Source organism: Canis lupus, chromosome 26 (assembly GCF_048164855.1).
Source record: "Canis lupus baileyi chromosome 26, mCanLup2.hap1, whole genome shotgun sequence".
NCBI classification, from domain to species: Eukaryota; Metazoa; Chordata; class Mammalia; order Carnivora; family Canidae; genus Canis; species Canis lupus.
The window spans coordinates 32,061,427-32,086,259 of NC_132863.1; the positions used below are offsets into that span (position 1 = coordinate 32,061,427).

General features: G+C 44.0%; 1 protein-coding gene across 13 annotated transcripts in view; it reads right to left on the bottom strand.

Moving 5' to 3' along the window:
- Positions 1 to 24,833, bottom strand: part of PTPRT (protein tyrosine phosphatase receptor type T) — a 1,036,563-nt gene that overhangs the window by 18,859 nt on the left and 992,871 nt on the right. For all 13 annotated transcript variants that reach the window (XM_072801053.1, XM_072801054.1, XM_072801051.1 and 10 more), the window contains one exon: positions 22,061 to 22,192. In XM_072801053.1, coding sequence (XP_072657154.1) covers positions 22,061 to 22,192 — 132 coding nt within the window. The remainder of the gene's footprint in view (positions 1 to 22,060; positions 22,193 to 24,833) is intronic.

The following is a 24,833-nucleotide window of genomic DNA, read 5'->3' on the forward strand; positions in this document are numbered from 1 at the left end:
AGGTAGAGTATTAGGTGGGAAATTTGACTCTGCTTCCCGGTTAGGGAGCAGCCACCCATTGCTGTTGGTGTTGCTGAAAAGTCAAAACTCTGAACACAGAAACACTGGACTTAAACATTTTTGCTATGTTGTTATCAAACCATTTGTTAGGTTTGCTGGGCCTCAGTTTCCTCCTCTGTAAAGCAAGGGGGAATAATACCTTCCATAAAGTGTTGGCCGGATTACAGCATTGAAGCAAGAGCAAGTACAGTTTCTAGTTCAACATGGATCAAGAAAAACTTCCCCATTCCCCCCCCCCCCCCAAAAAAAAAACTTTCCAGTGTTCATCTTACTACCAGATCATCAGTAGTTTATGAAACACACAGGTCTTGGCACCAGACATGCTTGGATCTCAATCCAGGTTCTGCTGTTCATTTGCTGTGACACAGGCCTGTTTTCTCTTACATAAGATGGGGACAGTTATGCTTACCTTGCACCAAAGATCATGTGACATGGTGCTAAGATATCCTGCCTGTGATCTTTCTTATTTTCCTGGAATTGGGAGTTAGGATCTACAGCTGAGAGCAAAAGGCAATGATTGCCCTTTGACCAAAGACAGTAGGTTTTCAGCCAGAGGTGGTTTGTTAGGGGACATCTGGCAATATTGGGAGATGTTTTGAAGGTCACACCTAGGGGTTGCTATAGGCATCTAGCATGTAGAGCATGCTGCTATCATCCCGCAGTGCATATGATAGCTCCTCTGAGACCAATCGGGCCCCAAATAGCAATAGGGCAGGGACTGAGAAACCCTGGTCTAAGATCCTAAACTGCTCCCTAAGTTTATAGTGCCATCAAGGAAAGACAGATAATTTATTTCTCTGTATCTGTTGAGCCATTAGATGACTTTAGTTGGAGATAGAATATTCAGATGGGTGGTAGGGGTTGTGGCTCAGAGAGGGGGGCAAAGCAGACTTCCTCAAATCCCTGGTTTCTGAGGGACATGGAGATAGACCCTGTCTGGGGTTCAGAGGGGAGCTAAGATTGCAGCTGCAGGCTTGCTGGGGACTGCCCCAGCATGGACAAAGAAGCCACATGTTAGACCATTGGGAAGTTACAAAAAAATGTACCCAAGACTCACGAAGACCCGCTAAGCCTTCTGGGAATAGCTTGGGATTGAGTCTTTCATCAGTAGCCACAGTCTATACTGAGCTTGCAGACAAGGAGCTAGATTGACGCTTGACCCATGGAAATCTGATGGCCCCCTATAGCCACCACGGAGGCAGGATCTTCATGAAAATGATCCTCTCCCTTTTGTTGAAAGAGAACAGCCAACTCTCCCTGGGTAGTCACATGCAAAAACATCTTTTATTTTATCCTTCCTCTAGAAGTAGAACCAGAATGGAAGAGCAGGGAGGAAGGAGGATATAGGAGAGAGAAAATAACCCAAATTCCAGCCTGGGAATCACATATCCACATGATGACCTACAGGCTAAACCTGGCCAGTTTGCTTATTTTGTAAATACGGTTTTATTGAAATACAGCCATACTTACTCATGTACATATTGTCTGTGGTTGCTTTCAAACTACAACAGCAGATTTGTGTATGAGAATACCCTGCATAATCTAAAATAGCCTGCAAAACCTAAAACATTTTCTGTCTGGTCCTTTACAGAGAAAGTTTGCCAACCCTTGACCTACAGGGTTGTTCCAAGGATAAAGGAGATGATACATGTGAAGAAAGCCCTTAGCATAGTGCCAGGCATGGAATAAGCATCTGCTCAATTCCAGTGATTCACAATATTCTGGAACCTATCAGTGCCCAGCAAACATAACCACCATAATGATAATAGCTAACGTACATATTTGAAGGATTCTTCTTATCATTCCTCTTAAATAGCAAAGATGAGCAAGGCCAGGTTTCATAATGGAATGGTGCCTTGCTTTCCCATCTCCATCGTGGGTTAATTGAGCATATTGAAAGAGAAGTTGGGTGTGTGTGTGTGTGTGTGTGTGTGTGTGTGTGGTGGGGGTGCTGGACAGTTATCTGCTGAGCTATGCAATAATGACAAACCCACAATTTGAACTTTATTTCTCTTTGCCATTGGCTCTTCTGGCTTGCAACCTTCACAGTAATGAGGGACTGATAGAGATAAGTCCGTGGCTGGCCAAAGAAATCAGAATTAATCAGAACTGCCCGTTAAAAAAAAAATAATAGCCTTTATCACCTGCACTGAATTGAGCCTTGCCAGAGGTTGGCTGTGATCCTGATGTGAGGTTCATGGGTCCTAGGCATCAGGGAAAGTCTATTACCCCCAATATTTTCAGTCCCGAGAGAAGGCGGAATGATTTGTCTCTTTTAATAAGATTTCCAGACCAATTTCTCAAGCTAATAGGTTTTACTATGCCTCAAACAAGACTCCTATATTTTGGGACATTTCTATGCATTTGATTTTCCAGGTCACTCTCCCATGATGCCCAGAGGGCTGGGGAAGGGTGCAGGGTCCTTCTAATCCTAAAGCGGAGTCATCCTTTCACTTGAGCTCCCTGATTTGTGAGACCGGAGCGGCAACAGTAGCACGGTGACACGCAGCCCAGTGATGTGTGGGCAGATGGGGTGTTTGAGCCGCCAAGCATCATCAGGTTTCCCAACAGCCATGGATGTTGCACATAGTCCAGGCATGGGAAGCAGGATAAAGAAGGGGGGGGGGGAAGCCAGTGTTCTGTTTCTAGTGACCCTTTAGGGCTTGGAGATTATTCTCACCAACAAGAAACGTCCTCTGTGATTTAGCTCTGGGCTGTTCTGATGTCCAAGTGCTGGGATGATGCCTCGGTGGGCACTAACATTTTAGCCTGTGTCCATAGAGTAGCTCAAGGTAGTGGGGATCCTGCTCAAAGCACCCTGGGTTCAAGTCCCAGCCCTGATGCCCTTTAGCTGAGACTGGCCAAATCTTATAGTTTCTCTGGGTTATGAGTGGTTGGGAATCTTAATGTGTTACTTCGCACAGGGATCTTTAGTGATTCCTCAATCAATGTGAGCTATCTTTAGCAGGCAGTGTGGGGGATGGTCACTCACAACAAGGGGGATAAAGTGAAGGGATTTTTCTCCCTCCTACTTAATATCCTTTATGAAAAATTCTTTTTAGGGTAGTAACCCATAGGACTGCCCTCATGAAAATTCTTGATCAGCCAGCTTGGGGTAGCAGTGGGGGTGGGCAGCATCCTGCACATGGGGACACTGTTGTGTATGTCCAAGCAGAGAGAGCTGTGGGCTGTTATTAAGAGGGACCCAGGAGATGAGAAAGGTTGGGAGCATAGGAGAACCAGTGGAAGGGTGGAAGGTCAATCACTGTGTCATGTGGCCCCTCCAACCTGCTAAACATTCAGTAAATTTGTCATAACATGTATAAGGCTCAATGCACATGGAGGTTTCTTGAGGAAACCAGTGAGGAACTGAGCTTTGCTATCTAGGTGACACACAAAGGGAGCGGGAACCCCATGTGTGAACTGAGGAGTCTATGAGCACATAAGCACCAGGAATTTACAGAAATTTTGGGGAGGGAGGCTTATGGTTTCTTTCTTTTTTTTTTTTTAAAGCTGTCAGTATTAATATTTGAGTTTCTTTTTTAATTTCAGTTAACATACAGAGTTATATTAGTTTCAGGTGTGCAATACAGTGATTCAACCCTTCCACACATCACTTGATGCTCATCACAAGTGCTCTCCTTAATCTCCATCCCCCATTTCACCCATCCCCTGCCTCCCTCCCCTCCAGTAACCATCAGTTCTCTATAATTAGGAGTCTGTTTCTTGATTTCTTTCTCTCTTTCTCATTTTTTTTCCTTCTGCTTTTTTTTCTTAAATTCCACTTATGAGTAAAATCATATGGTATTTGTCTTTCTCTGGCTGGCTTATGTTGTTTAGCATTATACTCTCTAGCTCCATCCATGCCATTGCAAATGGCATGATTTCATTCTTTATGGCTGAATAATATTCCATTGTGTATCTATAGCACATCTTCTTTACCCATTCATCAATTGGTGGACACTTGAGCTGCTTCCATCATCTTGGCTGTTGTAGATGATGCTTCTATAAACATAAGGGTAAATGTTAATCCCATCGAATTAGTGTTTTCATATTCTTTGAGTAAATATCCAGTAGTGCAATTGCTAGATGGTTCTATTTTTAACTTTTTGAGGAACTTCCATGTATTTTCCACAGCAGCTTCACCCCTTACATTTCCTCCAACAATGCAAGAGGGTTCCCCTTTCTTCACATCCTTGTCAACACCTGTTGTGTCTTGTGTTGCTGATTTTAGCCATTCTAACAGGTGTGGGATGATAGCTTATGGTAGGCAGCTTGATTTGCATTTCCTGGATGATTAGTGATGATGAGCACCTTTTCATGTGTCTGCTGGTCATTTGTATATCTTTGGAGTAATGTCTGTTCATGTCTTCTGCCTATTTTTTTGTTTGTTTGTTTTTTGCTTCTGCCTATTTTTTAATTGGATTATTGTTTTTTGGGAGGTTGAATTTTAGAAGTTCTTTATATATTTTGGATACCAAACCTTTATTGGATGAGTCATTTGCAAATATCTTCTCCCATTCTGTAGGTTGCCTTTCAGTTTTGTTGATTGTTTCCTTTGCCGTGCAGAAGCTTTTTATTTTGATGTTATCCTAGTATTTTCTTTTTGCTTTTGTTTCCCTTGCCTCAGGAGACATATCTAGAAAGAAGTTGCTATGGCTGATGTCAAAGAAGTTATTGCCTGTGTTCTCCTCTAGGATTTTTATGATTTCCTGTCTTACATTTAGATCTTTAATCAAATTTGAAGTTAATTTTATCTGTTATAAGAAAATGGTCCAGTGTCATTCCTTGCATGTTTCTGTCCAGTTTTCCCAGCACCATTTGTGCACCATTTCCCAGCACCAGTTAAAGAGACTGTCCTTTTTGCCACTGGATACTCTTTCCTGCTTCATTGAAGATTAATTGACCATATAAATTGTGGGTTTATTTCTGCATTTTCTATTCTGTTCCACTGACCCATCTGTTTATTTTTTTGTACCAGTACTATAATGTTTTGATTATTACAGCTTTGTAATATAACTTGAAGTCTGGAGTTATAATGCTTCCAGCTTCACTTTTTGAAGATTGCTTTGACTATTGGGGTGGGGTCTTTTTGGTTCCATACAAATGTTAGGATTTTTTGTTCTAGTTCTGTGAAAACTGCTGTTGGTATTTTGATAGGCATTGCATTAGATGTGTATGTTGCTTTGGGTAGTATAGACATTTTAACAATATTTGTTCTTCCAATCCATGAGCACAGAGTGTCCTTTCATGTCTTTGTATCATCTTCAATTTCTTTCATGAGCATTTTATAGTTTTCAGAGAAGAGGTCTTTCACTTCTTTGGTTTGGGTTCATTCCTAAGTATCTTATTATTTTGGGTGCAATTGTAAATGGGATTGTTTTCTTAATTTGTCTTTCTGTTGCTTCATCATTGGTGTATAGAAATGTAACAGATTTCTGTCCATTGAGTTTGAATCCTGTGACTTTAATGAATTTATTTATCAGTTGTAGTTGGTTTTTTGGTGGAGTCTTTTGGATTGTCTATATATAGTATCATGTCACCTGCAAATAGTGAAAGTTTTACTTCTTCCTTACTGACTTGGATGCTTTTTGTTTTTGTGGTCTGATTGCTATGGCTAGGACTTCAAGTACTATGCTGAATAAAAGGGGTGAGAGTGGACATTCTTGTCTTGTTCTTGACCTTAGGAGAAAAACTCTCAGTTTTTCCCCATTAAGGATGATTTTGCTGTGGGTTTTTTCATATAAGGCCGTTATTATGTTGAAGTATGTTCCCTCTTAGTCTACTTTGCTGAGGGTTATTATCATGAATGGCACTTTGTCAAGTGCTTTTTCTGTCTGTTGAAATGATCATTTGGTTCTCATTCTTTCCCTTATTGATGTGTCACATCAATTGATTTGCAAATATTGAACCACCCTTGCAACCCAGGAATAAATCCCATTTGACCGTGCTGCATGATTTTTAAAAATATATTGTTGGATTCAGTTTGCTAGTATTTTGTTGAGGATTTTTCTATGTTAATCATAAATATTGGCCTGTAGTTCTCTTTTTTAGTGGTGTCTTTATCTGGTTTTGGTATCAGGGTAATGCTGGCCTCATAGAATGAATTTGGAAGTTTTCCTTCCTTTTCTATTTTTTTTTTTGTAATAGCTTAAGAGGAATAGGTATTAATTATTCTTTAAATGTCTGGTGGAATTTGACTGTGAAGCCATCTGGTCCTGGGCTTTTGTTTGCTGGGAGTGTTTTGATTACTGATTCAATTTCCTTGCTGATTACTGGCTTATTTGAATTTTTTATTTTTCCTGCTTCAGATTCAGTAGTTTATATGTTTCTAGGAATTTATGCATTTATTCTAGATTGTCCAATTTGTTGGTATATAGGTTTTCATAATCTCTCATGATTGTATTTCTGTGGTGTTGGTTGTTATTTCTCTTCTCTCATTAGTGATTTTATTTATTTGGGTACTTTTATTTTCTTGGTAAGTCTGGCTAGAGGTTTATCAAATTTATTGATTTTTTTTTTCAAAGAACCAGCTTCTGGTTTCATTGATTGGTTCTATTGTCTTTTTAGTTTCTGCATCATTTATTTTTCTAATTTTTATTATTTCCTTCCTTCTGCTGGTTTTAGGTTTTGTTTGCTGTTCTTTCTCTAGCTCCTTTAGGTGTGAGTTAGGTTGTTTATTTGAGATTTTTCTTATTTCTTGAGGTAGGCCTATATTGCTATAAGCTTCCCTCTTAGAACCACTTTCATTGCATCCCAAAGCTTTTGGACCATTATGTTTTCATTTTTGTTTGTTTCCATATACTTTTTGATTTCTTCTTTGATTTACTGGTTGACCCATTCATTGTTTAGTAGCATGGTATTCAACCTCATGCGTTTGTGATCTTTCCAGAGTTTTACTTATGGTTGATTTTTAGTTTCATAGCGTTGTGGTCAGAAAAGACGCATAGTATGACTTGGATCATTTTGAATTTGTTGGGGCTTGTTTTGTGGGCGAATAGCTGATCTTTGGAGAATGTTCCATGTACAATTTGTAAACAATTTATATTCTGTTTCAGAATGGAACGTTCTGAATATATCTGTTAGACCCATCTGGTCTAGGGTGTCATTCAAACCCACTGTTTCCTTGTTCATTTTCTGTTTGGATGATCTGTCCATTGATTATTGGGTAAGTGGGGATGTTAAAGTTCCCTGCTATTATTGCAATGTTATCAATTAATTCTTCTATGTTTTTTCTTAACTGATTTAAGTTATTTGGGTGCTCCCATGTTGGGTGCATAAATATTTACAATGGCTATATCTTCTTGTTGGACTGTTCCCATTACTATTATATAGTGCCATTCTTTGTTTCTTGTTATAGCTTTTGTTTTAAAGTCTATTTTGTCTGATATAAGTATTGCTACTCTAGCTTTCTTTTGACATCCCTTTGCATGGTAGAGGTTTCTCCATCTCCTGACTTTTGATCAGTATATTTAGGTCCAAAATGAGTCTCTTGTAGGAAGCATATAGACAGGTCTTTTTTTTTTTTTAATCTCTCACCTTATGTCTTTTGATTGGATCATTTAGTCCATTCACATCCAAAGTAACTACTGATAGATATGTATTTATTGCCATTTTATTACTTGTTTTGTGATTGTTTCTGAAGATCTTCTCTGATCCTTTCTTGTCTTTCTTTCATATTTTGCTGATTATTTTTAGTATGTTTGGATTTCCTTCTCTTTATTCTTTGCAAGTCTATTAGAAGTTTTTGATATATGGCTACATTAGGTTTGTATATAACTTCTTTTGCAGATAGAGGTCTATATTAGATTGATGGCCATTTAAGTTTGAAACCATTCTTTACTCCTCTCCTCCCCACATTTTTGGTATATGTTATTATATTTTATATGCTTTTTAAAAGTTCCTTGACTGAAAATTTACAGAAATATTCATTTTCACTGCTTTTTTGTTTCCTACCTTTATAACTGTCACTTTTGGTCTTTCCTTTCCACTCAAAGAGTCCCCTTTAATATTTCTTGCAGGGCCTGTTTAGTGGTCTCAAGCTCTTTTAGTTTTCATTTGTCTGGGAAACTCTCTCTCTCTCCTTTATTTTGAACAATAGCCTTGCTGGAATAAATATTCTTGGTTGCAGATTTTTCCCAATCAGTACTTTCAATATATCATGCCACTCTCTTCTGGCCTGCAAAGTTTCTGTTGAAAAATCTCCTGTTATCCTTATGGATTTTCTCTTATAAGTTACTGTTGTCTCTTGTCTTGCTGCTTAAAAATTTTTTTTCTTTATCAATATATTTTGTAAGTTTAATTACAATATGCTTAGTATGAATCTGCTTTTGTTGATTTTGGCTGGAGTTCTCTGTGCCTCTAGAATCTGGATATCTGTTTCCTTCCCCAGATTAGGGAAGTTTCCAGCTATTAATTCCTCAAATAAATGTTCTGCTCTTCTTTCTCTCTTTTTCTTCTGGGGCCCCCCATTATACGAATGTTATTACATCAGATGGAGTCAGTTCCCTAAATCTATCCTCGTTTTGCATATTTCTTTTTTCTCTCTTTTGTTCAGCTTCATTATTTTCCATTAGTCTGTCTTCTAGGTCAGTAATTCATTTCTGCTTCTTCCATCCTTGTATTCATTCCACCAAGCATGTTTTTCATTCATTTAGCCCTTTATCTCTGCTATGTTATTCCTTATCTCTGTGTTAAGGATTTCATTGATGTCCTCCACCTTCCCTTTTAAAAAATGATTTTATTTATTCATGAAAGACACAGAGAAGCAGAGACATAGGCAGAGGGAGAAGCAGACTCCCCATGGGGAGCCTCATATGAGACTTGGTCCCAGGACCCCAGGATCACAACCTGAGCCAAAGGCAGACGCTCAACCACTGAGCCACCCAGGTGCCCCTGTCCTCCACCCTTTTCTCAAGTCCAGTGAGTATCCTTTTGATCATTGCTTTAAATTTTCTATCATGCATGTAACTTTTATCTGTTTTGCTTAGATCTCTGGCTGTGGCCTTTCCCTGTTCTTTCATTTGGGATAAATTTCTCTGTCTCTTCATTTTGTCTGCCTCTTTGTGTCTGTTTTCTGTGTTAAGAAAGTCACTTGTGTATTCTCTTAAAAGTAGTGATATTATGAAAAAGAGATCCTGGAGTGCCCTGCAGTGCCCTGCATTGCAGTGTCCCCTGTTCACCAAAATCTGGCACTTCAGGAGAGTTTCCTATGTTTTTTTGCTTATGCCCTGCTGTTGTGTCTGAGTCACTTTTCCTTTCAGTGCAGTTGTCTGTGCTGACTCTGCCTGTTGTGGTCTGTGCTTCTCTCTGGTGTTAGTGGGACTCAAGCACCTCATTCCAAGGAGGTATGCTCCTGGGGAACTTGGAGTGGGCCAGTGGTGTTAGCAAAATTTTTGCTGGACCACCAGTCCTATGCTGGATATCTTGAAATGCTGTGGCAACTTGGGGCTGTATGTCGGAGCTGGTGGGGGCTGTGTGCCAGGGCTGTCTGCCAAGGGTGCAAGACTGGAAGTGGTGTAAGAAGGTGGCTGGGTGCAGCTGAGCCTGGTGCACAATGGTGGCTGTGAGTGTGTGGCAGGGCATGGCATGTGATGGCAGCTGGTTACAGCCCACAGCGGCAGCTGGGGGCATGGTGCTGTGCATGGCACACTGAGGCTGCTGTGCACCTATCAGCTGGTCAGGGCATATGTGCAGCTTTAACGAAATTTACCCTGAGCCTAGGGCAGAGGCCAGCAGGCTTCGAGTGGGTGAGTCCTCAGGAGAACTCATGGGGGTAGCGTACTGCCAGCAGGTCACACAGAAGTGTCTGTGCAGCCCAGTGTCCCACAGGTGGCTCTGTGTTTATGCTGGGGGATAAGGGAGGAACATGGTGCCTGCCAGGTCCCTCACTTTCAGAGAAGTCCCACAATACACTCCCAAATCAGTATGAACAGACCTGTCTCCCATTTGCCCTGGTATATAAAATGTTGCTTTAATTTGCTTTTCTGTGCAGGCTGCTGTCTCTTTGAGGCTGCTGTCTCTCTCCAGCTTTCACTTGCCCTCCTGGCTGGCCCAGTGCTGAGTCTGCTGCCTTTTAAAGCTCACAGAATTCAATCCCTCTGGTTTTTATTACACACACACACACACACACACAAACACACAAACACACACATATTTTAGAGTGAGAGCACAAGTCGGGGTTAGAGGGCAGAGGGAAAATTTTAAGCAGGCTTCATGCCTATAGCCTGACTCAGGGCTTGATCTCATAAGAGATCATGAGAACACAATCTGGGTTGAAATCAAGAGTCAGATGCTTAACCAACGGAGCCACCCAGGCACCCCAGCCCCTCAGGTTTTTAACGCCAAATGTTATGGAGATTAGTTTTCCCTGGGTGAGTTCCCTGGTGTAAGGGCTCATTTCTTTGCTCTCTCTGCACATGCAGCTCTCTGTATCCCAACCTTTCATATGCAGCTTTTTTCTATAAGTAGGTGTGAAGTTTGTTCTGCCAGTCTTTGGATCACTCTGTGACTTGTTGGCTTGGGATGTAGATGATACCTAGTTGAAGATGTGGGACAGGGTGAGAGCTCAGGGTCTTGCTACTTCTCCATCTTCCCAAGCTCCTTAGAGATCTATGGTTTCTTAAGGTCCTGGAAAATGGTGGAGGGTTCAAGGAGGCCCACTTGGTTCTAAGACTATGAGAACCCAGGTGACCTGGGGCTGCATGTACAGTCGATGCAACTTTGGCATTTTTTTTTTTTTTATTTAGTTGAAAATCTTTTGAAGTGGCTTTCTCCAAGAATAGGTTCCAATTCTCTCTAGCCTAGAGTCTGCATGGCCCTTTCCCACCTCATGTCTTGGCACCACCCCCCTCCTTTTCTTACCCAATAGACTAGGGAGGGATGGTGTTGCCTTCTCGAAGGGAGGGCTTCACACCACTGCAGATACACACAGTCAGTCTTGCTGATCACACCTGGGAGGGGAAGCCAGTTCAGTTGCTGCATATGATTCAGAAATATCCATGCTTCTTCCAGAAAAGCAGAGGGGCCTTCTGCTATTTATTGTCAGAACAAGTTAAACCAAGCATGTGTGAACGGCCCTGGAACAGCTGCCATACATTATTCCACCTAGTGATCTCCATAGCTCTTTGGACCATGAAAAGATGTCCTTTGGGAGAGCAAGTTCACACGTGAAATGTAACAAATGTGGAGGTAGCCTCACTGTTGAACATCATTTTCTTGCTGATGGAATCAGAAAGCTTGTTAGTTGCTGGAATAAACATGTTCTGATGAGTTGAATGAAAACTAGCATATGGGCCTATTTTTGGAATCAACAATTTAAAAGCACATTTCAGTGCACCTTAGTTATGTCTTTTGTTAATTAAACAATACTTTGATAAGATGGAAAGGCCAATTAATATCACAGTTTCAGAAATGAAGGACTCTCCTTATTCCAGGTTCGTAGTAGGGGAAATCAATCCTGGGCCACTTAAAGGTGAAATTGAATTAATATTTCTAAGAGAAAAATGTGAAAGTTACCTGAATTGGTTTCAAAATTTAGATCAGTGATTATAAAATTCCTTTAAATAGATTCTATAAAGAACCAAAATCATATAATTGGCTAGCTAAGGAAGACAGATTGAGGGTGAGGTGGCAGGTACAAAGCAAGGGGCAGAGAGAAAGAGGCACATGACTGGTGATTAAAGCACATATGCCTCTCAACAGCCCCATGTGGTAAATAATGCAATCTCTGTGTAGTGGGGGAACTTACTTATGACAGTTGCATTGGAGTCTGAGGAGAAAGGGAAGGATTTTAGAAGAATATTTACAGAGGATGTAGAGTGGATGGCAAAGTCGCAGGGCAGGCTTCAGAAAGAGGTATTGAAGAGAGAGCTCAAGAAGGACTTCTGGTGAAGAAGGTGTAGTAGTGGACCCAAATATCACCTTGTTCTGTGAATACAACTAGATACCACTCACATTAAGTGCAGATAATGCAGAAAACAACCTGAAGACTGGCAGAACAAATTCAACAACTAAATGTAGAGGAGAGGCCACATCAAAGAGGGTAGGAAGGGAAGAGATGGGGTAGGAGCTAAACTGACTCACAGGTCATCCTTGGGAAGGAACTGTGGGTGAGGAGAAAAGAGAGGAACAAAGGATCATAACAGGGAGCCCAAATGGGGGAGGTGAATCCTCATAGCATTTGGCTTTGAAACCAAACCAAATTTTCTGAGTTCTTACAACTAGGAGGACTTAAAGCCTGGAATTTTAAAAATCAGCAGGCTTGGTTCTGGGAGAGCCAAGAGGATGTTAGGAAGTTGAATCCCTAGGCTTAAAGAGACAGCACAACAAGCAGCCCATAGAGACCAAGCCTCGAAGCAGCAGTTTGGAAATGCCAGGGTCCTATTTACTCATCTCAGAGCATCCCAGAGGGGTAGAGTTTACAGGGAGACCCCTCCAGGAACAAAGGAGGTGGCAGGTGCTATTTCCTGCCTTCATCCCCCAGTATAAACACATGGCCACCTGTGGGAACCAGCGCAACACCCACATTAACTACCTAACTTGCTTACACCAAGCCCTGCTCCCCTGTGCTTTGGCAGATCTGCCATTTCCAGTCACGTTTGCCTGAGTCATGATGCTGTGAGCCTCCTTTCTGAGAAGATCCTGCAAACCTTGCCAACACCATGTCTTCTGACCGCATGCTTCGCAGGGCCTCAGTTTTGGCAGAAATGGTGGCAGCTGATTACCTCCTGCAGAGGACACATGCACCTTGTTAAAACTGCACGCTTCACCCATGCATGCTTTGCCAGCCAGGTCTCAGCAGCAGTGGCTCATCCCCTGTGGAAAAGGACCAGTGTCCACAATTTGTGGGTACTGTGTGCCCTGCCTGTGCATGCTTTGTGGATTGACTCAGCTGGCCCCAGTCTTAGCAGTGGGGGCACATTCTCTCTGGCAAAGGACCAGTGCCACCTTGTTAAAAGTGCTCATCCTGCCCACTACTTTCAAAAACAGGACACATAGTTGACTTTCTTAACACACAGAAACAGACACAGAGAGGTAGAAAAAATTTGGAGACAGAGGAGTATGTTCCAAATGAAAGAGCAGGACCTAAGGAAAATGGAGATAAGTAACATGCCTGATAGAGAATTTGAAGTAACAGTCATAAAGATACTCACTGGACTTGACAAAAGAGTAGAAGACATCACTGAAACCTTTAACAATGAGGGGAAATAAAAGAACCAATCAGAAGTGAAGAACACTATAAATGAAACTAAAAACATATAGATGGAATAAATAGCAGGCTAGAAGAAGCAGAAGAACAAATTAGTGACCTGGAGGACAGAGTCATGGAAAGTAATCAAGCTGAGCAGGTCAGAGAAAAAAATAAAAGGCACCCACATTAGTAAGGAAGAAGTAAGCCTCACTATTTGTGACATGATACCATATAGAAGGGAACACAAAAGACTTCATCATAGAAACTACTAGAATAGGGATAAATTAATTCATTATGCTTGCAGGATACAAAATTAATGGACAGAAATCCATTGCATTTGTGTATACCAATAATGAAGTGGAAAATGATCCTAAAGTTTGTATGGAACCACAAAAGACTCTGCCCAGATAGAGAAAGCAATCTTAGAAAAGCAAAGCTAGAGGCATCACAACTCTCGACTTCAAGTTATATTATACAACCGTAGTAATCAAAACAGTATGGTTCTGGTACAAAACAGATACACAAATCAATGGCACAGAATATAAAATCCAGAAATAAGCACATAATTATGAGGTCAATTAATCTTCAACAAAGTAGGAAAGAATATCCAATGGCAAAAAGGCAGTCCCTTTAGAAATAGTGTTAGGAAAACTGAACAGCAACATGCAAAAGAATGAAACTGGACCACTTTCTTACACCATAGACAAAACTAACTTCGAATTTGATTAAAGACCAGAATCTGATACCTGAAATCATAAAAATCCTAGGAGAGAACACAGGGAGTGATTTCTCTGACATCAGCCATAACAATATCTTTTTAGATATGTCTCCTGAGGCAAGGGAAACAAAAGCAAAAATAAACTACTGGGACTACATCAAAATAAAGAGCTTCTGCACAGCGAGGGAAATAATCAATAGTCAAAACAACCAAAAGTCAAAGCAACCAAAAGTCAATCTACTGAATGGGAGAAGATATTTGCAAAAGATGTATCTGATAAAGGGTTAGTATCCAAAATATATATAGAACTTATACAACTCAACACCAAAACAAATAACCCACTTAAAGATGGACAGAAAATATGAACAGACATTTCTTCAAAGAAGACATCCAGATGGACAACAGACACATGAAACAGATGTTCAACATCACTCATCATCAGGGAAATGCAAATAAAGAGTACAAATGAGATATCACCTCACACCTGTCAGAGTGGCTAAAATAAAATATACAAGAAGCAACAAGTGTTGGTGAGGATGTGGAGAAAAAGGAACCCTCATCCTCATGCACTATTACTGGGAATGAAAACTGGAGCAGACACTGTGGAAAACAGTATAGAGTTTCCTCAAAATGTTAAAAATAGAACTACCCTATGACCTGGTAACTGTACTATTGGGTATTTACCCAAAGAAAACAAAAACACACTCAAAGGGAAACATGCACCCAATGTTTATTCTAGCATTAATTATAATAGCCAAATTATGGAAGCTGCCTACCTGTCCATCAATAGATGTATGGATAAAGAAGTAGTATATACACAGAATATTATTCAGCCATAAAAAAGAATGAAATCTTTCCATTTGGAACTATATGGGTAGGTCTAGAGTATAATGCTAAGTGAAATAAGTTAGAGAAAGACAAATACTATATGATTTCACTCATATGTGGAATTTAAGGTACAGAACAAAGGAGGAATAGAGAAAAATGAGACAAACCAAAAAACACAGCCTTAACTACACAGAACAAAGTGATGGTTATCAGAAGAGCTGGGTGGGGGTTGGGTGAAAATGGTGAAGGAGATTGGGAGTGCAAATATCTTAACACTAAGTAACCTATGGTACTGCTGAACTGCTACACTATACACATGAAACTAATATAATAGTGTGCCTTCACTATAATGTGACACTGTGTATTAAACAGAGTGCAACCGTACAGCTTAAGAAAGGCACAGCTTTTGGGTAGAAGGTAGCATTGCTATGGGAGGCATGGAAGGAGAGGCAGAGGTAGGAAACGGTTTGGGCAACAGGGTGTGGGTGGGTAGATGTGCTGCCACATGCCAGGGGTGAGGAGGCAAGAAGAGGTGCGGTTAAGAATGGGGATGTGCAACGTTCAACCTTTGGTCATGGGCATTACTGGGATTCGAACCCCACTTTGTCCCCAGTAAGGCCTGAGCGGGAAGTGGGAAGTAAGCATGCAAACAGGACTCCCTTGCAATTCCCAGATATCTATGGGGTAGATAATAAACTTGGCCACAGGATGGGGAAGAGGAAGCAGAGCCCATTTCTTTTTTTTTTTTTTTTAAATTTTTATTTATTTATGATAGTCACACACACAGAGAGAGAGAGAGAGAGAGGCAGAGACACAGGCAGAGGGAGAAGCAGGCTCCATGCACCGGGAGCCCGACGTGGGATTCGATCCCGGGTCTCCAGGATCGCGCCCTGGGCCAAAGGCAGGCGCCAGACCGCTGCGCCACCCAGGGATCCCCATTTCAATTAAATTTTCAAGGACAGCGTGAATTTGGCTGACCTCTGGGTTACATGATTTTAATAGAAGATCACGTTGAGATTTGGGACAGCTTATGAAACTGGCTTAAGGCCAGTAGGCAGCAGGGTTAGAACTTGAAGGCAGGTCTCATAGACCCAGACTACTTTTTAAAAAGATTTTTTTTTTATGAGAGAGAGAGAGAGAGAGAGAGAGAGAATATAAGCAGTGGAAAGGGGCAGAGGGAGAGGGAGAAGCAGACTCCCTGCTGAGCAAGGAGCCCAACATGTGACTCAATCCCAGGACCCTGGGATAATGACCTGAGCCGAAGGCAGATGCTTAACCAACTGAGCCACCCAGGTGCCGCCCCCCCCCCCCAAGACTTCTTATTCTATTGATACCTACTGGAACAGAAACACAGCCAGACTCGAGGCTCTCAGAGCCTTCGGTTTTCTGTGGGTTTTGCCAGCATGTTAGGCTGTGTTTTCATAAGCCGAGATAAAGATGGAGATATCATTGCTTTCTATTTGTCTTGCAGGCACAGTGACAAGAAAAGACATCCCTGAAATATCACCCCTGCTCTTCTCCTGGGAGGATGATGAGCTTCCCTCTCTCACTTCTAGAAACTGTGCGAATGTACAATTCTTGGTCTCACACTCCGTCAACTTTCTACCTTGCCTGGCATTACCTGAACTCTCAGACTTTCCATGGTGGGAGCCTCAGAACTCGGCAGCTCAGCTTTTACAGAGCTCTTATTTTATACCAAACAAGAGCTTTCTTTCTGCTCCATATACCCACGTGCCAGTCAGTGATTACCAGGCACCGGGGCCCTGGAAATCCTATTGTTTAAATGGTAACCAAAATCTTCACAATCCCTGGTAGATTGGACCCAAGTCAGTGATGGGCTATGGGGCTCTGGATAAATCGTTTTTTCCTGCCTAGACCTCAGCTTTCTGATGTGCAAAATGAGGGGAAATGGACCCCAGTCAGATCAGTGGTTTCCAAAGTGGGGTCTATAAAGTTGGCAGGAGAAGCCAATGAGAGATCTCCAAAGTCTTTAGAAGCTAAAGAAAATCTCGTTGTTGTCCTGGAATGAAGAACATCAAGTCTCTGGCTTTGGGCTGGAATTAGACCGTCTAGTGTTAGTTCTGTATATGGTCTGCCAATCAGAAATTCACTGGGGTAGTTATGTTTGTGGAAAAACATACAAGTAAAACTAACCAATGATTAATTAGTAAATACAGTTTGGAAAACAAAAGCTTCTAAAATAGTACATCTCTGGTGAAAGACTTGGGAAATATCAAAAGGTGTTTGGAGAACATACACATGATAAAATCTTTAAGATGTAAGCACAATAACATGTCCTCCCTAGAATGAGTGACAAGGGAAACACTGAGAAACTCAGAGGGATGCTGCAAGCATAGTCAGTATGATAAATTAGTAGGATGTTCAAGGGACACTAAAGACCTAGCACTGACAACCAAAGTGACACTGGGTCTCATTGACCCCAAACCTGATTCCAGGATGGTGGGGTGATGTGTGGTGGTCATCTCTTGCTGGATTCTTCTAAGGCTACCCACAGAGCTCAGGAGCATGTGACATGCTGCCTACACACTGCCCCTTCCATCCCTTCTGCTTCCCGGTCAGCTTCTTCCTGCTACTCAGGGGTCTTGGTTGAGACGGTTCCAGCTGAAGACAGTTCCATCCTGTTTGATGCCAAGGGAGTCTGGCAGGTAGATATTACTTCACTACAATGTCTACTCCATGGGGACTGGGTTTGTTTTTTTTTGTTTGTTTGTGCCTCTTTGGTCTAGTCTGTGCCTGGTGCATGGTAGGTTTTCAGTCAATGCATGTGGATGACTGAAGGATTGAACACAGCCCAGAAAGCATGCATCTTGACTTTTTTTTTGCATCTTGACTTTTAAAAGACCTCCTCCTGGGTCAGCAAGAGTAGTCCTATGGTTGGTGAGGTGGACATCTGACGTCTCTTTGGCTCCCTCCATCTTGCTGTCTCATGATTCCTGATGGTCTCTGATTCAGATGTGGATTACTCCAAGCTCAAACCACTTTCCAGTCCAACACTGTTGACTCTGGATGTTCCCACGATTTCAGTCTCACATCCCACACTGGCACTGATTCCTGTACCTCTGGGTCTGAATTCCTGTTTACAGTTTTATTGTCTGTATTAGTTTCCTATGGCTGATGCAACTAATTACCACAAATGTGGTGGCTTAACACAACACAGATTATCTGGGGGGTCAGGAACCTGAAATGAGTATTAAAGGGTTAAAGTCAAAGTGTCAGCTGAGCTGTCTGTGTTCCTTTCTGGAGTCTGCAGGGGACAATCCATTCCTCATCTTCTCCAGTTCTGAGAGGCAGCCAGCACACTTCGGTCTGTGGCTATTATCACTCCACTTTCTGCTTCTGTTGTCCCGTGGTCTGCTTCCATCACCATTGACTGATCTTCCTTCATCCCTCTTCCTAGGATCCTAATCTTGGGTCCACCTGGATAGCCCAGGACAATGTACACATCTCAGCACCCTTATGTTTACTACATATGCAGAGTCCCTTCTACTCTGGAAGATAATACATTCACTGGTTTAGAGACAAGGATGTGGACATCTTTGTGGGGAGGCCATGATTGTGCCTACTGCACAGCCCCACCCCATGGCCGGCACAGAGATCTCCTGAGCTGTCTAAACAATATTGTAGGTGTGGCATGACCATGAAGAGGGTGTCTGTTCCCTTCTGCCGTCTGTTCCCCATGGACTCTGGTCTATCCCAAGAGCCCACAAGGATAGAAGGGATCTTGCTTGCATCAGTGCTATTGGGTGTGGCTGGAAAGGTTCTTTCTGATGCTCCCACTGGAAACCACAGTGTCATTTGCTGGATGTTGTGGTTCTAGGATATTGCCCCACTAATCTGATCATAGGCCTTGGAGTTCTTAGGAGTTAAAAAAAGATCTCTGAGGTCAAATACATGTAGTTGCCTTCAGAGTCTTTATCTTCAGCCCCCACTGCTTGTAATTATCTTTGAGCAGAAGCCACTGTGGAGAAGGGGAGAATATCTGTGGCTGGGGATGGCTGATTGAACGGTGCAGTGGAAGATTCTGAGCAGAAGCAGGCTGATTTGGCCAGCAGTGCAAGAAAACAAGGCACTCAGAGAGGTCTCAGCCTCTCCTCAACCCTATTTTGCTGCGACTTACAGGTAGTCCTGCCACAACCCTCAACACGAGCCCTTATGCTTGGTCCCCGGTCAAACCACAGGATGTGGCATTGATCCTCTGCTGATGCTCAGGACCTATGGCAGACCCATCTGTGTCGCTGGGCTGGCCAGGAAGCTGTAGCTGTCCTGGCACGGACACGCTGGCAGGCAAATGCTGATACCACTTCAAAGAACCACCCTTCCAGGTGCTAAGGGCGGCTTTTCTGATGCTCACACTGTGTCATTGTTTATTTTCACAAGGCACCCAGCTGTTGCGGTGATGATATTTATATCAATAAGTGCTCTATTCATCTGCCGATTTTAGGGGATGCTTGCCAGCTGCATATGGCAGCCAACCTCATGGCTCTTCTGAGCCTGATGTTTTTGCATTTAGAGAATCAATTCTCAAAGGCTGTACCAACATCTGGAGCTGAGAAATCTTCATTTACCTAAGACCCACTCCGGCAGGGGAAGCTACAGCCAATGACCTTGAGCCCTGCTTCTCTACCCCTCCCAAAGTGAGGTTCTCCCCTTCCTGTACCAATCATCTATTGCCAACACAGTAGTCAGAGGGATTTTTTTTTTTTTTAAGTCAAAGTATGTCCCTCTTCTCCTCAAGACCTGTTGGTGGCTCTCTTCTCTCACAGTAAAATCTCAAGTTCTTCCTATGACCCCTTAGACCTTCCATGACCTGGCCCTGCCGTGTCTCTGTGTCACCTGCTGCTGTTCCCACACTCACTCTGTGCCAGTCATAGTGGCCTCTGTGCTGTTCCTCAAGTGTGCCAGGCACGAATCCACCATAAGGAGTGGATGTGGGTTGTCCCATCTCCCTGTGACGCTTTTCCCAGAGATGGTCACAGGGCTCATTCTCTCTCCTCTTTCAAAACTACACAAGTCTATGACCTTCTCAGTAGGGCCTGCCTTAATCACGCCATCCCAATTGTATTCCATGCCCCAATCCCACCTTCCAATCTTCCTTACCCTGCCCTTGTATTTTTTCCCATATACTCATCACTGTCTAACATATAATTAGGTACATTATAGGGTGGTATTTGTTATTTACTGTCTCTTCCATTTTAGAACAGAAGTTGCAGCAGAGATGGGAATTTGCTGTTTCGCTTGCTCCGTCTTGTTCACAACACATTCCAAACACCTAGAATAGTTCCTGGCGGCTAACAGATATTCCACAAATATGGTTGAAGACTGAGCGCATCTCTCCTGTTTGTCTCTCACGTGCACACCCCACGGGGCACTCCATTTCATCCCATTAATCGACTCCTCTCCATGCCACCTCCTGCCTTCCCCATCTCAGCTGGAGCATCCCCAGATGCCTGACTTGCCCAGACCTTGGCCCTGCCACCATCCACAACTTCTCCTTCACCTCCTGCATCCAGCTGCTCCCCAAACCTGTGCACCTGCATCTGGAAGCCCAGATTCCACATCCCAGCCCAGCTGTCCCGCCTGCCAGCCACCTCCTCGGTTCAGACCACCACCTCTCTTTTCTGTACCTTGGCAACATCCTCCTCCTCAATCTCCTGGCTCACACATTTCCTTGCAGCTTCTCCTCCTCCCTGGTCCCCAGATGCAGCTTTCTAATAGGAACTCAGCCACACCACGGCTTAAACGCTGCAGTGTTTCTCCTCCCTCGACAGCAAGTACTGTCTCACAGTGCTCCTGGGAACCCCCAGAGGTTCACAAGGGCACCCAGAGTCCTGATTCTCCAAGGGGCATGGGGGGCAGGGGGGCCAGAAGGGGTAGCTAGAGGGGAGCCAGATGACCAGTCTGGGTGGAGTTCAACCCACAAGATGTGATTCACCACCAACAGCTGTTTCATATACTGTGCCTGCATGAAAGCTTTATTCGAAGAAATGGTTCTGATGCTTACAAAGTAAGAATCTGACACTTACCATGCTGCATGCAGGCCAAGGCCCAAACTCTGTAGCCCACATGGGCAGCCCTGTGCCGCCAGGGCCCTGTTGCATTTTCCAGCCTCACCACCATCTCCTGCTCCTAGACAGACCCCCGCCCCAGCCACACTGCAACCCAAGCTATTCTGCAAACAAGCCACACACATTCACACCACCTTGCCTCTGCCCCACTGCTTCCTCTGCTCAGAGTGCCTTTTCCCAACTCCCTCAGCTGCATCATCCAAACCTCTGCTGCCTTCTTCAAGGCCAAAGTCACCTTCTTTTTGAAGTCTTCCCTCACCCTCTGGGCAGAATTAATTGCTCCCTGTTCTCGGTCAGCACAGCACTTCGAGGCTGACCTCTATTATAGCACTGCCACGTGAGGTTGGGACAATTTGCTCATCTGTCTCTGTAGCAAGACTGTGAGCTCCTGCAGGGCTGAGACCACAGTTCAGACCCATTTTATTTTATTCCCACACAAGGCCAGCATGCACAAAGGAGTTCACTGAGGTACCTTGAGTTTAAGACAGCAAAATGACCACTTTCCAAAAATCCTGAAAGGACATTCCCACTTTTTCCACCCTGGAATGGCTGCCGTGTCATGAGCCCCAGAAGCTGTCCCAGGACACATGTCTTGAGTACTGAAATGTGCTATAGGCACATAATGCTTGGATCTGTCAGACCCTGGGGGTGAAGGCATGAAGCCTGCCTGGACATAAGAGCCCTCTGCGATGAAGCCAGGATCCTCAGGGTGGCTAGTGGGCAAAGGGTGCAAGGTTCAAGCTCTAGGCTCAGTCCTTATGGACTGCATCTCTGAGGGGGTAGGCTGGGTGTGGCCAGGCATCAGGCTTCCTGCAGGGCTGGAGATGCTCAGAGCTGGGGAGGCTCTGTAAGCCCCTGGGCTCACTGTGATTTAGAGCAAGATTCTAATCAGTGCCTGGTGTATGCAGCTACAGAACCTGGCTCTGGACAGGGGAGGAGGGCTGGACAAAGCCCACAGGCAGGGGGTGTCGCTGGAAGTGAAAGGGCATGGGTAGGGGATGGCGGTGGAAGGGCCTGGCAAGAGACCCCCCAGCCTCCACCTGCAGCAGGATGGGCTGGTTTGGTGCTGGCAGCCAGCTAGGCAGCACTATGCTGACTCTCACACTCTCCCTTCAACTCTTGGGCATGGCTGCCTGAACGCACCTGAGCACTGGGAAGTGGATGGGCTCCTCCTACCTGGGCAGTGTCCATCTCATTCAGCATCACCACGGAAGAGCAGTTATAGTCGAACACCAGCCTCCAGAAGTCTGCCACGGTGTTGGGTAGAGGGTGCTGGGTGACCACGAAGGCGGCAGGCTGCTTGTGGCTCTGACAAAGGAATAACATAGGCCTCGTAAAAGACACGCCCAGCAGTGATGCTCTGATGGTGATGAGGCTTGGATGGCTGCCAGAGGCCCCTGAACCTGCCAAACAGATTGCACAAAACACCTACCTGTTCTTCATCTCTGGATGCCCCAGTGGCAAAGAGGGCCTTCTCATAATGAACTCATTCTCCTCTAAACTAAGACGTTTCATTAGGAAAGTGTCACTCGGCTGGGGATTATCCAAATAAATTATTTATGTTTTGGAGCTCAGCAAATAATCATCATTACAATATGAAATGAAAGATTCTGGATGCAGATTTGCTGCTTTGCTGGCCAAAGCACCTCCTGGGACATTAGAGATATCTGTGTTGCTGTGCCCACAACGCTGGAGGAGGGGTTGGCTCAGCCCAAGGCAGAGAGTCTCCTAAAGAGGCTTCTACTTCAGGAAGCTTGCTCTGGCCCCTGGGCCAGAATGAGGCCTGGGCTGGCCTGTCAGGAGACAGGTACTGTGTGCTGTGAGATGATGGGCAGTGGAGGGTGCTTATGTTTTAGTGTCAGACAGACCTGGGGTTCAAATCCAGCTTTCTGACTTGTAGGTAATGTCGTCATCCATCCATCCATTTATCCAACCATCCATTCATCCAAGCATCATTTGTAGAGTGCCTCCCCCCTCCCTTTTTTTGGTGCTAACCCCTAGCAAGTTATTGGGTCTTTCCAAGCTTAGGTTCCTCATCTGGAAAAATAGGAATCACAACTCCCATTTTGGGATGGTTGTTGTGCACATGGAAAGAGATTAGTATTTGAAAAGACCAGCACACAAGAATGGACTGTGAGCCCAGTGGCAGGGCAGAAACATCTCTGACTTAGTTCTTCATCCTTGGCACTAGCACTGTGACTGGCACACGAGACCTCTGATACAGGTCCAGCAAACAGATGAATACACCCAGTCCTATGTTATGGATGGGGAAACTGAGGTCCACAGGAAAGAGCTTGTGAGAGTCTGGGCTACATCAGCAGTTCTGAGTAGATCCTATTTATTATAGTATATTGTGAGAAGGTGTTTGGAAAGGTTGGAGGCCTCTCCATTAGTGGTCCATGGAACTGGAGATTGTTCCACAGCCTGTGTTCTTAACAAGCCTTCTTGAGACAGCCCTGTGGCAGACACAGTTGTTTTCAGTAGAGTGACGAGTCAGCAGGAAGATGGGGGAGCAAGAGGGGCTTGCCCATGCAAACCAGGGGAAGACCCGGGTGAAAGACCTTGCCAGCCTTATTACCTACAGCACCTGCGTGTTCTGTGATCTCTCGATGCCCTGGTGGCAAAAAAATGCCTTGAGATTGTGGATGTCATGTAGGCATTAGTGTCCTGTCTTCCAGGGGCCTTCTTCTGGCCTGCTGAATGGTCAAAGGGCCAGGGCCTGGGAGGGTAGAAGATTTTGTTTCTCCAAAAGCCAAATTCCAGCTGCAGATAGCAGGTCTTTGAACCATTTCTAGACATGGAAAAGATTTTGAGACTCTAAAGACGGGATCCAGACCCTGGGCTCCACCCTTTCTGAACTACTCAACCTGGAGACAGTCATACAAATACTCTGAGCCTCAGTATTTTATCCGGAAAGTGAGGACAGTAATGCCCAAATACAGAAAGAGTCAGACTAAGTCCAGGGCCCGACAGGGTGCCTAACACTCGGTGAATGTTCGTTCTCTTTCCTTCTTCCCTGTCTCTGTGATAAATGCTCTATTAGGCCAGCATGCCTGACAAAGCCTTATCTGAAAATATGTTCGAGATCCGCGCTCCTGCCGGGTTTCAGGGATCAGCCGGCAATCCATTTCATGGATAACATCATCCTTTACCAGGGGAAACATTAAAAATTAACCCAGAGGACTTCATATTTTTCTGCTAGGAGCAAAGCTGCTATGGTTACCAGATAATGCACAGACTGAACTGGAATACAGATAAGGACTTTTTTTTTTTTTTTTTTTTTGTAAGAAAGGCAAAGGCCCAGTGATGGCTCACAGGAGAAATGCCCTGTGGACAAAGAGAATCAGCATCAGAGCTTGGCAGAAGGCATTTGGCTCCAGGCAGCATCTAACCTACTAAGTAGAGGCCAGAAGCATGTTTGATCCTTGCATAGATGAGGAAGCCAGGGAGAGGGAGTTAGGACAAGTGGGAGAAAAGGCAATGAGCAACTTGGAAGTGTGACTACACCCCCAGGCCCCATCTCTTGACATACACACACACATGCATGCACATACACATAAGTGCATGTGCTCACACACACACACAACCTATGCATGCACACATACATATACGTACACATTTATCTTGGAGGACTCTGAGCTAAAGCCAGAGGTTTTCCCTCCACCTCGAGCTATTTGACCTTAACAAGGCAAGGCTTCCTGCTTCTGGACCCATAGGAGAGTTTCCATGGAGGACGTGGGCACCCCGTGGACAGAGACGTTAGGGCAGGCCCTGACAGAGCTGACAGGCATTGAGCTCCCATCACCTCCCTGCCTCCTACACTGAGGGCCCTTGGTGAGAGTTTTAGGAGGATCAGAGGTCAAAGTAGTAGTTAGCTATGACCCCAGAGGAGAACACTGCACATTCTTGCCAGTTCTGGGTGAGATGGGAAGTCCATGTGGGCTGGATG